The sequence below is a fragment of the Sorex araneus genome, chromosome 2, assembly GCF_027595985.1.
Source record: "Sorex araneus isolate mSorAra2 chromosome 2, mSorAra2.pri, whole genome shotgun sequence".
NCBI lineage: Eukaryota > Metazoa > Chordata > Mammalia > Eulipotyphla > Soricidae > Sorex > Sorex araneus.
In genome coordinates, this window is record NC_073303.1 from 176,289,151 (window position 1) to 176,302,972 (window position 13,822).

A 13,822-nucleotide genomic window follows, 5' to 3' on the forward strand; every position below is an offset into this window, starting at 1 on the left:
TTTGTGAAAGAGCCACAAAGCAGACTTATGTGAGTTTGCTTTTCCTCTTTAAAATCTTCTAAATCATCCCTGAATAGCTGGGGCAAAGACAAAATGCGACAACTGAGCTTTAAAAAAAAAAAAAAGAGGAGACACAAAATTAATGACCCCTGTGATGTTTGTAGAGAGTTATTACCTGTGCACTTGCTTCCTAAGCGACAGACTTTCTTCCTCAAGTAAACAGCTGCACTTCTTCACTCTCACGCCAAGAAATCCTCCGTAGATGTTTCAGGTGATAAAAAGCCTGCTGGCGCATGGCAACTGGAATGACCTATGGCTCTCTGGTTTTCAATTTCGGAAGGACCCTCTTGGATTTTATTTTGTCTGTGTCTGCTTATCAGGAATGAAACAAGAGACCTTGCTCCAATTTTCCTAATATGTAGATATGACATGGAGCATCTACCGGGCACTAGTGAAATTAGCAACGGCGCCTGTGGGCTTCTCTGTACGTGAATACTGCTACTTGCCTTTGGATGATTTCAACTTGAGTGTCCTTTACATTGAATGCCATCTCTGAAATTCTACAGTCAGAAATTAATGAGAAATTTAAAAAGCATAAGGAGGGCATTTTTTTTATTTAAAAAAAAAGATAAGAATCGATAGATAACGTTTGATGGACATTCTCAGATGATTTGAACTGGTTTTCAATATTCAACCTCCAAAGAACAAAGTGCGGTTTTCTGTATGCGTTCGTTAAGAATAACTGTTATTAATCTGATGAGGAGGCCGGTCGTTCCTTTCTGAAAGCTCTTAATGTGGCACCACTTTCTCCACTATTGCTCAGGAGATTCTGACAGTTTTAGCTTGTGACAAGACCCTATTGCCCCCCCCTGTATACCTCCTTCCAGTGCGCAGATACACACACACACACACACACACACACACACACACGCACACACACACACCCATATGAGGTAAGTCCCCTGAGTCTGTAATTGGCAGGAGATGAAGCGATGATGGGGAGTGATCACAGTCAATAGCTTTGATTAACAATAAGGTGGGAAATTAGCAATGCCAGCATTCAGCCTCCCTGCCCTCTCCCTCCTCCATATGCTCATATGCTCCCTCAGTCCGCGCTGGCGGCCTGACACGGGGCAGTCAGAGCCCTTCGCTGGCTTTGAAGTGCACCAAAGGTGCAGGCAGAGCAGAGAATTAGGGAAATTAAGGCGAAGGAGACCCCCAAGGCAGGATGCTGAGACTCTCGCAGGGCTTTTTGTGCGGCAGGAGAGGCCAGGCGGACGTGTGCTGTGTGTTGTCCCTGTGTGTTTTTCTGTCACATGTGGATTTACTTGTGTCTGGACATGCTGTGATCGAAATGGCAACTACTGTTACTTCTGTGACCCCATCAGCAGCTCTGGTGTTGTTTTCGACAGACCCTGAAGACCTAGAGAGGGGGACCGACAACGGGACGCCCATCCCCACCTCTGATAACGATGACAATTCGCTGGGCTACACAGGTAGAGTGTTTCTTTCCCAAATTCCAACTATCCATTCTTCCCCAAATGCCTCCACCTCCATCCGTCATCAACCACCTGTGTAAAATGATCTCATCATCCCCGTTGCTGGCTAACCACCACGGCTATTTCTTGTCCTCATTTCTCAAGTCTTCATTCTTCAGCCGGGAGGTCAGATTGCTCAGGGGAATACACTGGGGGAAGAAATTTCACATGAAAACTGCATGTGTTTTTCTCCATTTTTAACACATATTGTTTATTGCACATTGTTCATCCTCCTGAAACTTTGATGTTGCTAAGTATGCTGAGAGGGTAACCTTTACTCAGATATTTACTATTTCACTCAATAGCTACCAAATGAAATCAAGGATGACTGGCAGGTAATTGAGTTTCAAAATTAACTGTAGTTTTTTGGTCACACTTGGCATCTTATAAACAACAGAAAGCAAACTCTTAACAGAAAGATGCATATCATAAATATAAATTTGTTCCAGAGAATTGTGCTTGCCATAGAATTATTGCCTATTGCATGTGTACACCGCAGGAAGATAGCACATTAACTAATTGAAAATGTTGGAAACAGTTCATATATAGATGTCTAAGAACAGTCATCCTGGGATATATAAATGATTCCTGAGGAATTTTTATATATGAATACAGCCATAAGTATAATTGCATAAATTAAACATATAGGCCTGCTACAAGAACAAAATTTTAAAGGTAAAAACAAAAGATATCTCATCTAACACATTGATTCTGATCATGTTATAATATAGGTCATGTATTGGCAATTATTTGCTATTTTATTATAATTAGCTCTTGTTAGCACAATTCTCCATACAACGTGCTAAGTTGTATAGAGTGGGCAGTAGAAAGATTGGGGGTGGTTGGAACGATCTGTGGTGGATGTAGACATTGAAGATAGAAATAATAGGGAATTCAGTTACTCATTATAGTCTAATGTGACTAATATTAAAAATAGAATAGTCCAATAGAAAGATTTCATTTTGGTATGAAATAGTGATCTAATGAGGATATTTTCAGGGAATCCTCACTATCCTTATAGAAAGTATTTTCTAAATGTTATCCCCTGTCTACATAATGTAAGCTTTAAAAACTTGGAATAGTTACAAAAATGAACAACAGCTTTATAAGAATCTTTATAGTTCATTATATTTATTTTGTCTTATAGATCATGCATTTTTATATTCTTTTTACCTTACCTTTCAATGTAAAAATCTAAGATGGAAAAGTCAGCAAATCAAAGTCTATTGATAGTTAGATACTTAACATAATACTTTTCTAGAAAGCTACTTAAAAACTTTTAAATGTCCTTTCTTAATACCATAAATTCCATGACGTTCATACCATGAATGGATGATACCCAACTTAGTGCTCTTTAGCATGGCTATTCACATTTGATATATGTCTATTTCCATTCTAGTTCCAATTTCACTCTCACCCAATCTAAACAATGCGTTGTTTGAATAAACTAAGTGTTGACTTTTATTTAGTTTAGGTATATTATAGTTAACCAATGCATAGCATGTGGAAGAGTAAAATTAAGGAAACTTAAATCCTAGTGCATCTAAGACTAAACACAATCTTTTATAATTGTTCATTTCTACTTTTTATCATCTTGGGTTAATCAGCAATCTGATTGAGCTATGAAACATTTCATTAGGTGAATTAATACGCGGTAAAAAAACATAATAAACATAAGGGATCTAATTAAAGCAGCACTTCTAAAGCAAAGTGACTGGAAAGCAATCTTTTGAATATTCGTATTACTAAAATTGTAATTTTTAACTTTCTTATATCAAAGAAATTTTTAACTTTCTTATATCAAAGAAAGTTTATTCTGTATGTTTTTTTTTCAGTAAATTCTTATTCAGGAATCTCTTTTCTACTACATGAATTAAACATGCTATTTGTGTCTCATTCAAATTGAATCTTCACTCTTTCTATGCTCTTTAAAATCTCCACTAGAAGTGAGAAATATACAATAGAATGTTGTCTCCTATAATAATTATAAAGATCACAATCTCTAGATCTGAAGTTGAAGTACTAAACAAAGTAATTTAGAAAACTGCCAACAGATTTTCTTTTCTTTTGTGTGAATGTGTGTGGATAACTTTGATGTGGTTGTTTGTGTTTGTAAGTATGTGTCTGTGAGACTTTCTTTATTATGATCACACATAAATGAGTTGACAGAATCTTTTAGGAGGAAATAATTCAGTTCAGAGTGAAATGAGATGGCCTATCTATTCAAGAACATTTTTACATATTTTATGCAAACTACTTATGGCTTATTATGTCTAAAGAGTAACCCTGAATATAGAAAATTGTCTGAAATAAAATATAAATATTAAGCAAAGGAAAGAATATACAAAGCAATTAACCCTTATTGGTAGGCATCATAAGATAAACTTACATGAAAGTTAGTATGATCAGCTGTAGTTTGTGGATCAATTTTTTGCATAATATAGAGAAATTATAGTGCAATTTGCATACATCATATGCTTACATTTTAGAACATGTTGCTTCACTTAATTGAGACTTCTTTACACAAATACATATGTATGAAAGTATATATATACACACATATACTTCCATATATACATATGTACATATGTATATAGACACAGAGACATATATATGTATATATAGATATATACCTATATTTCCCCAAGGAATTTTTACTATTCTGAAAAGCATTTTGGACAACATGAAACAGTCCCAAAAGAAGATAAGATCTACATTAAGATTTGCATCCCACAATTCCATTTCTCCCTTTTCCACTATTACAATTCTCATTCTCACTACAAGTTAATTTGTGACTATAACGTCCACTCTACTACTAAAATTATTTGTGACCAAGACCATCAAATTGACTCATAAAACCAAATTGTGTCTCATATCATGCACATAAACTTATTTTATACATTATATAATCAAAATGATATTCTCATTAATAATGTCTCCTTTTTAATAATTGTATATATGCCATGCTTACCAAAATTGCATGTGATTTTATTGAAAGACCCAGAATAAAATGATAATATGAATTCAGAGAAGAAACATATATTGATTGATTTCTTCTTACCAAGCTATATAAGGTTTGAAAACATTTCAGTCTACCTCCTACTAATCAATGAATGCAAAATAATTTCTAAGGTGGCACTTTGAGTGCAATTAAAGTGGACTTGTGCATTATTTACAGAGAACGAGCCCATTTCCTGTTTAACCAAGTGTGTCATAAATATTGGGGATTATTTAGCAGTTCACAGCTTTTATTGTAAGAAAAAAATAAAGTAGGGTTTCAAATCACCATATTGAGGGTTCAGATATATATGTCCAAGATTCTGAATATGCAATAATTTTAATAAGGTTCTAAAAAGAGTATATTTATGAAATTATTGAGAGGTATTTGTATATATTTTTGTATATTTTGCATACACAGATACATATACTACATATGTATATATAATAAGTGTATTTCAGACAAGTAATATATAGTAAAACAAGTAAAAAGTAAATAACAGATCTAAAAGTATTAAATACGTACATATAACCAGTACACATATAGATAATCAGTTGAATGGAGATGTTACTGGTGCCCGCTCAAGCAAATCAATGAGCAATGGGATGACAGTGATGCAGTGATACAGTGATACTGACACAAGAATTTTTCTGAGAGTTAGTGGGGAACTAAAAACATTCTAGCAGTATTCTTAATCTTTCTAGAAACCAACCGAAAATGAAGTAAATTTATACATCATTCCTTCTTTTTTTCTTTTTTGGGTCACACCTGGCGAAGCACTGGGGTTACTTCTGGCTTTACACTCAGGAATTACCCCGGCGGTGCTCAGGGGACCATATAGGATGCTGAGAATTGAACCCGGGTTGTCCAAGTGCAAGGCAAACGCCGTACCCGCTATGGTATTGCTCCAGCCCCTATGCATTATTCTTATGACTAGGAAGCATAAACTTGCTTTGTGATGTCTATAATACTTTCTTGGGCCCCCCTTCACTAAAACTAAGACAACTTTTCTCATTTCCATAGGTCTCTTTTAAGACCCATATTTGCAGTAGCGTATTGTAAAAAGTAAAATAAAATTATTTGGTTTAATATACCATAACATATTGAGATAAAATATAAGATGCATGTTTTAAAGCCTTAAAAATGAACAATTATCAAAATCATATCACTGTCCATTCCAGTTAAGTATATAGTCATGCAACATGAGAAATTTTAGGTAATTTCAAATTGAGACGATGGAATCTTCTACTTAGTGAATCTATCACCAACTAAAGTTTGCTGGCAATTTTCTAGAGAAAAAAATAAAATACATACTCTCTTATAGAAAAATATACTAAAGAAATTTATATATTTGCCTGCTTGCTCCAAACAGTAATTCCCAAGTCATGCATTATTCCATGTTTTAGAATCTCAATAGGTAAGTATTATTTTATGACTATTCTTCTGCCACTGTGTTCTTCATTGTATACCTTTATGATGACAGTCAAATAGAAACTGTCTTCTGGTATGTGCGAATTTTAAATTTATGTTTTCTTACTGATAGTGAGCATTTATTATTTCATGTAGGTAAGGCAGCCTTCTAAGCTCTTTGCATGTTTAGAAACTCATTTAATCCTTATAACAATCCTTGTTGGAAGATGCTATTGTCAGCAGTATCAATATCTAACATCTGATTCAGTATTCTAGAATATAAATGGTCCAAAATATATTTCAAATTCCAAACCAAAGGTCTTTAATGAGGTTGTTATAACCTCCATTGTGTCATTAAAAATTAAATAAATTAGCTACAGTTCTATGCAAGCACAACTCTACTGACTAATGTTTTTGGGTTTTTTTAATTTCTTTTATTAGGGTCATTATTATCACAATAACTAATGTACTTTTTAAAATCATTTAAGACAAAAGTTTTAAACAAAGCCACTAGATTTCTACTTTATGTTTTTCTTTAAACTTTCTTCCCCTCAGTAACCTCTTTACTTAAACCATTAGTGGTTTCTTTTGGTAGAAGTTTTCTTTTTATTTAAAAAAAATGCTATGCATCAACAAATGCCTTTTGATTTTTCAGTTTTAGACATTATGTAGTAAAGTTTCCCTACTTTTTACTATTCAGTTACTTTGTTAAATTAATAGAGAATACTGATTTCTCTTTAAGAAAATCTTCCTCAAAAAATATTGTTTACTGTAAGTGCATTTCTCTTTTAGTACAAGATTGTTCATTTTCTAAGTTCATACTTTCATTAGTAATCATTCTACGTATTTCGGCATATCCAAATATTCCACCATCTGGAGTTTCTCCAGACAGTTCTCTTAAAAGCCTTTGTGTCCTAAACTGAATAGAATAGACCTGGAAATTTTTTCATTACTCTTTCATGCTGGCTCTTCTATTTCCTAGAAATTATGTTTTTCTCTCATGGTTTGTCCTTCTAATAGAAGCATAGTTCCTGGAAAGCACATCATACTGAAGTTTTAAAATCAGAAAACAAAATAGTTTAACTATATGTTCTTTGGGACGGCTAATCTGTATGTTCATACAGTTTTTCTTCTGAATGAGTATATTTTGTATTAGATCGTCCTTTTCAAATTGTAAGCTCACTTATTTCAGTTACAGAAAAATTAATAGGCATACCCATTTCTTCTGTCTTCCTTGAAAAACTTTTAGTTTGTCTGTGACCACTTTGATTCATTAAATCTCTTATCTTTTTCTTCCAAACTTTTAGTTCTTTTGTCACTTCCTTTGCAAAGAGCTTATAGCTCTTTCTAAATTCTCAAAGTGCGAAGGAGTTTGTTTTGCTTTCCAATTTTTCTTTTATTATTAAATATGTGATTTACAAAGTTATTGAAAGTTGATATTTAGGCATAAAATACTTCAACACCAATTTCACCACCAATGTCAACTTGCCCCCACCAGTGTTCCCATAGTCCTTCCCTACCCCAAGCTCCACCCTATCCCTGCCAGTCAACTTGACAGGCATATAACAAAGTTTCAGTGGTTACAGGTTGGTTAGATCTCATGTTTTCAGTTATGTTGAGTCAGTATTTTGGATATATGACTATACCACTCACTGATATCATCAATATAACTAAAGCCCTGATGCCTGTTCACTCATTACTTCCTGGTTACTTCCCCCCCCCCCCCAGATTTCTTCCTTCTCAATCTTCCTCATCTCTAAACACTGCTAAACAGCTTCTATTAAACAAGATCCTAAACATTTTTAAACTCTTGTCCACTCTTTTCTACACTACCTTGGGGCTGGAGCGATAGCACAGCGGGTAGGGCATTTGCCTTGCACACGACAGAGCTGGGTTCGATTCCTAGCATCCCATATGGTCCCCTGAGCACTGCCAGGACTAACTCCTGAGTGCAGAGCCAAGAATAACTCCTGTACATCACTGGGTGTGGCCCAAAAATCAATACCTTTGCATCCTATCATTTATGATCAAAGTATTATAAATTCTCAACAAATCAATATATAGGTGAGGAGGGGCTGGATCGATAGCACAGCAGGTAGGGCGTTTGCCTTGCACGCGGGGAACCCGGATTCAATTCCTATTATCCCATATGGTCCCCTGAGCACTGCCAGGAGTAATTCCTGAGTGCAGAGCTAGGAATAACCCCTGTGCATCGCCAGGTGTGACCCAAAAAGAATATATATATATTTATATATTTATATTATATATTATATATATGTGTGAGTGTGTGTGTAGGTGAGGAAACTAAGACCATTTAAGCTGTCAGTATTTAATCAATATAGTACAAAATGTTTTAAAATTGTAGTTTAGATGATAAGGTTACAAAAGTGTTCAAGAGTCTATGCTATTGATATATACAAAGTTATATCACACCCTTGCCACCTTAGTGCCCATGATACTCTACCTCTGTCCTTAGGCATCCTCCAGACGGACTTCCCTCCCCAAAAGCACCCATTCTTTGTTGATTGGCAGCTACAGCTTTGATGATACTGTTACCTCCGTTAGTACCCATGTACTCCAAGTACCCTACCTATGTTTCTGCATTACTTTTTTTTTTTTTACAATTTCCAAGAATCCCCTTAAGTTATGGTACTACCAGGCTGGACTTAGTGGCCTATGGTTGATGGGTCATGATTCCAACACATGACTCAGTAGGTCTAGAATACTTTTTAATTTAAAATTTAAATATCCTTTGGTTATTAACAATTATTTGAGTCCTAGAATGTCATTATGTGTAGACTACCCCCAAATATTCCCTGGAATCCATGGACTGTGGAAAAAATCATTCTTATTTTCTCTCTGATTGGATTGCTAATGTTTGTCCAGGGCCATTACAGAATCAAATCATCTGGAGTTAGAGAGCTCATCCCAGTGACTGTGCTTCCCAACTTATACCCATACAGAGAAAACATGCTTCAGTGCCTCACAAAAACGTAGGGGCTCCTCTTTTGAATTTGATACCAAATGCCCTGTTCTAGTCTTTTGGGAATTTTCAGGAAACAAAGTGAAAAGATGAGTCATGTAGGTCACAAGTAATAAACTAACACACACACACCTTTGAATCCCTTTATACCAGTGTTACCCAATAGAAATGCAATGCACACTACAGATGCAAGCCACGTGTGACTTTTAATACATTAGCAGTCAAATTTTAAACACACTTTTTTGTGAAGTATAGAATAACATAACATGAGGCTGACATCCAAGGAAAGTAGATACAAGGGCCAGGAGGATTGCCCCATAGCTGGAAGCCTGCTTCAAGAGCAGAGGGGAGAAGGCAGATGGAATAGAGAAGGGATCACTAGGAAAATGATGGCTGAAGGAATCAGTCAGATGGGAGATGTGTGCTGAAAGTAGATGGTTAATTTAAATTTTAAATTAAAAAGTATTCTAGACCTGCTGGGTCATGTGTTGGAATAATGACCCATCAATAATAGGCCACTAAGTCCAGCCTGGTAGTACCATAACTGAAGGGGAGTCTTGGAAATTGTAAAAAAAAAAAAAAGTAATGCAGAAAAGTTTCAGTGGTTACAGGTTGGTTAGATTGCATGCGTTTAATTCCCAGCATCCCATATGGTCCCCTGAGCACTGCCAGGAGGAATTTCTGAGTTCAGAGTCAGGAGTAACCCCTGAGCATTATCGGGTGTGACCCAAAATGGTTAAAAAAATTGTATTTTGTTCCATCTACTGTATCCAAGATACTAATATTATTTTAGCATTTAAGTTGATATATGAATTATTTTTAAAAAAATTATTATCTGCACTAATTTATTCTTAAAGGACATCTTGATTCGGACTACTCATGTTGCAATTCCTTAATACACATAGAAATTCCTTCCCCAACATGCCAGAGAAGTTCAGTCATAAAAATTTATTTATTAAACATATTATTTGATTCTCAGTTTAGTAAATTCCACACTAGACTCAGGACAGCACTGCCCACTGCCAGCAACTCAAACTTGCAGTTGAATTAGAAACTCTGCTAGATGTTCCCACAGTAATAAAAATATGGCCATTTGAAAATTGTTTTTATTTTTTGTCAGTCAGACACATTTAGAAACATATCTTATAGCTGTTCTCCACTTTTCTTTTGATATAAATTGACAATAGGTAGCAGTCTTTCTCTTCTGGGATTAGGAACTGTAATTTTGACATGATGGAAATTGTGTCCGATTTTTCACTCTGCAGGTAATTAGGTGAAAATTTAGAACACTCTTTAGGAATTCTCAGGAAGTTGAAAACTGCAGTGAATGGTTTAAATGAGTTTAGGTAAACTTGAGCACTTCAATGCCACAGATTCCATCAATTTTCCACAGTCATCAAGCACAAGCCTTGAGGCCCTGAAGTAGTTATAGTATAGTCTTTCACTCCTCTGACCATGCAAGATCAGATTAATTGACATTTCTTCATAGGTTACCACAAATGCTATCTCATGGTAATGTTCAGTTGCCTTTTACCCCATATTCCTAGGGACATTTTCCCTTATTATGTTTATAGCTTACTCACGTGAAATCAAGCAGGTGACTCCGAAGATCATGCATTCTCATCCTTGAGAACTGGCAGCACTTATCTGCTGCATGTGTGACCTGTTTTCCAAACAAGCAGAAATTGTTTGGTTATTTTACAAAGAAAGGAAATTAATACAAGCTATCAGGTGCTAAAATAAATAAAATTAGTAGAAATAAAAAGGAGTGAGGTATCCAAAATAACTTTTGGATAAGCCTCTTAAGTTTTGCAGAGAAGGTGTCATATCCCAGTCAAGAAGCAAGGGGTCAGGGGACATCAAGAGGCAACTTAGGAACAAAAAGTCCTTGAGTAATTCCAGGTATGCCCATAAGTGATTGACTTAAGATTTCTGAACCTAAAAAATGTACCAAACTCAATACTCATTATTTAGAGCTTATGGGCATTTAGCACTGTTTATTGCGCATGGTTTCGTATAATCTTCATATAGCCTGACAAGATGTACCTGACAAAATGTGTTTTAATATATCAGATGAGGAAACTGGGGGTAACAGAGATAAAAAGCCTTTTTCTTCATTTTCCATAATCATATTCACAGTATCTAGCCTCTTTTCTCAGTTCCTTCCATCCCAAGGTGGGGTTTATTGCAGTTAGCTTCATGTATTATTAATAATTGCAAAGTCAGCATGTATAAGCTTTCAAATTACCTCAGTTATCCAATTAACCCATGGATACTTATATAGCCTTTAGTGTTTCTCTTCAGGAACAGTCTAATGAATTTCCGTATAAATGATTATACAAGTGGGAAACAAAGGTCACAGAGAAAAAAGGAACACTTCATAATAACTGTTATATAAAGGGCTTTTCACTCTCCCCCAAATCAATCTTTCACATTGGAGTCTTGGCAGAAGTCTACTCAATTTTATTGCCTGCGCTGTTCCATTGATTCTAATAAAATTTCTGAGAACTAATTATAATGCTATATCAATTTATAACTATAACACTTTGATTTTGCAGATAAAGAACCATACATGTGTAGTAAAATATAAAAATATGAATGTTTTACAAAAACTGAAGATATAAAAACAGTAATTTTAATATTCTAGAAATCTCGCAAAAGGGAAGGAGTAGACAAGTAAAGGAACGTAGCGAAACCATTTCTTAAATTAAATGGGCCAGCACAGTGGTAAGCCCGCTTGCTTTGCATGTGTAAGATCTTGGATTTGCTCTCCACCACTTAGCTCTCCACAATTAGCAGAAAAGAAGAATAAAAATCTGACCAAGTATTAGTGGCTAGTTAATCAAATGAATAGATGTGTCTAATGTATTTGCATGATTTTCTGCATGTATTAAATATTTTATATTTTGAAATTTGAAAGTTTTAAGAAACTAGCATCAAAATCTTAAATGAATCTATTAGATTCTATTAAATATATGATATATTTGTCCTAGTTTATGGTAATATCTGTCTTTAATCATAATTTTCAGAAAGCACACTAAATTTAAAAAAATATTAAAATAATTTTTATGGGGAGGAGAAGGATCTTTTGTTAAAGATTTAAATCTTAAAAAACACGCTTTTAATGTGTTTGGATCTTAATCATTTAGATCAATGGTTACCTTAGTTTTTAAAGATCTAATCTGAAAACAGTGCATGTCTAAAGCTGATTTTGTTTTGTTTTTAAGAAGCAAAAGACTCAATGATAGATATTAAATATATGAAAAGTCAAAAGTAATAGTATACTATAATACACAAATATGTTTTAAAATATAAACAGTATATCATCCTGAGTAAAACTATGAAGTATTCTTTTTATTCAATTGCAGTTTGCTTTTGAAATGTTTTCAACTGAAAAGAGAGCCAGTGGAGACATAAAGAGTCCTGTCACAAATAAAAAACTACACAGAATTTAATTACCTTTCTAGAGTTTGCCACAGAAATGTTCATTAGTGTAAACATTCTTAAGTGGATCTGTCAAACTATTCATGGTATGCTTGCACCAAGACTTCATTCTGAGTGAACCAGAGACAGTACACACTAGTCCCTGAGTCTTGAAGATATACATAATTCCTGCTAGGTTTAACCTGATTCTCCTTCATCTATTTCTGCCTAGAGTTTCCATTAACAATAGCAGTTACATAAGTAAAAAATTTCCATAACAAGAAATTAAGATTTATACTCAACTAATTCTTGTCTTTACTGTTAAAGTAAAAATAAACAGAAATAGGGGCTGGAGTGATAGCTCAGCGGGTAGGGCGTTTACCTTGCACTCGGCCGACCCAGGTTCGATTCCCAGCATCCCATATGATCTCCTGAGCTCAGCCAGGGGTAATTCCTGAGTGCAGAGCCAGGAGTGACCCCTGTGCATCGCTGGGTGTGACCCAAAAGCAAAAAAAAATTAAAAATAAAAATAAAATAAACAGAAATAATGAAACCAACTTCTGAAATTATTGTAACCTAAAACCTCAAGAATTTAAATCAAATGACATGATTTAAGATTATTAATTTTCATATTAGTTTAATGAATATTAGAATTCTGTCTTTGATATTTAAGAGAAATAATGTGGAAAAGTGAGTTGCATAGGAAAAGTTAAAATTAGACTGCACTTCAATTACAAAGGTGTATATTTTTATACAAGTAACTATAATTTTTTCACTGTTCTCTTATATTACATAAATAATACCTTTATACAGATGGAATAACTCCTATAATCCTAAGGTGGGGGAAGGATAATTGATAAAAGTCCTTCATTTTTTTCATCATTCACACTATAGTCACTTAGATTTGATTAGTAAGCAGATCTTAGAATCAATTAATCTAACTTAAAACAAAGTTGTAGCCTTTAAACAAAACATGAACTTAAGTACCAGAGTACTTCTGGTATAGAGTTAAAAGTATGTATATAGCAAAAATTATTGCTTTTATCAGAAATATATTATAGTTAATTTTATAGACACAGTTGCAGTATTCTCCTGTACCTAAAACATTTTTGTCAAAATTAAGAAATTATTTTCTTCTTTCAACTTAGCTTGTTTTGTAGCTTTCATTTCACCCAAATCATATATTTACATATTATATATATGTATAAGTGTGTGTAGTTTTAAAGTAGTATTTAAAACTGAGTATTACAAATATGTCAGTTAATCAGCTTTATTTATTTGGGCAATCAAAATGTCAGCCAACTTCTAAAATTTACTTATACAAAGTTTTAATGATTTTATAAGTAATAACTCCTAATTTACAAAAAAAATCCCAGAGTAAAAATAAAACAACCCTTGACATTTTAATATGCAAGCAGTTCTCATTATCCATATGTAATCATAATGAACAATTCTTGCAACACAAGACAA

General features: G+C 34.2%; 1 protein-coding gene across 2 annotated transcripts in view; it reads left to right on the plus strand.

Moving 5' to 3' along the window:
* ROBO1 (roundabout guidance receptor 1) overlaps positions 1 to 13,822 on the plus strand; it is a 1,139,823-nt gene that overhangs the window by 596,190 nt on the left and 529,811 nt on the right. The window contains exon 3 of one of the 2 annotated variants that reach the window (XM_055125437.1): positions 1,413 to 1,496. The exons of the other annotated variant lie outside the window; for it this stretch is intronic. Coding sequence (XP_054981412.1) covers positions 1,413 to 1,496 — 84 coding nt within the window. The remainder of the gene's footprint in view (positions 1 to 1,412; positions 1,497 to 13,822) is intronic. 2 annotated transcript variants of the gene reach the window in all.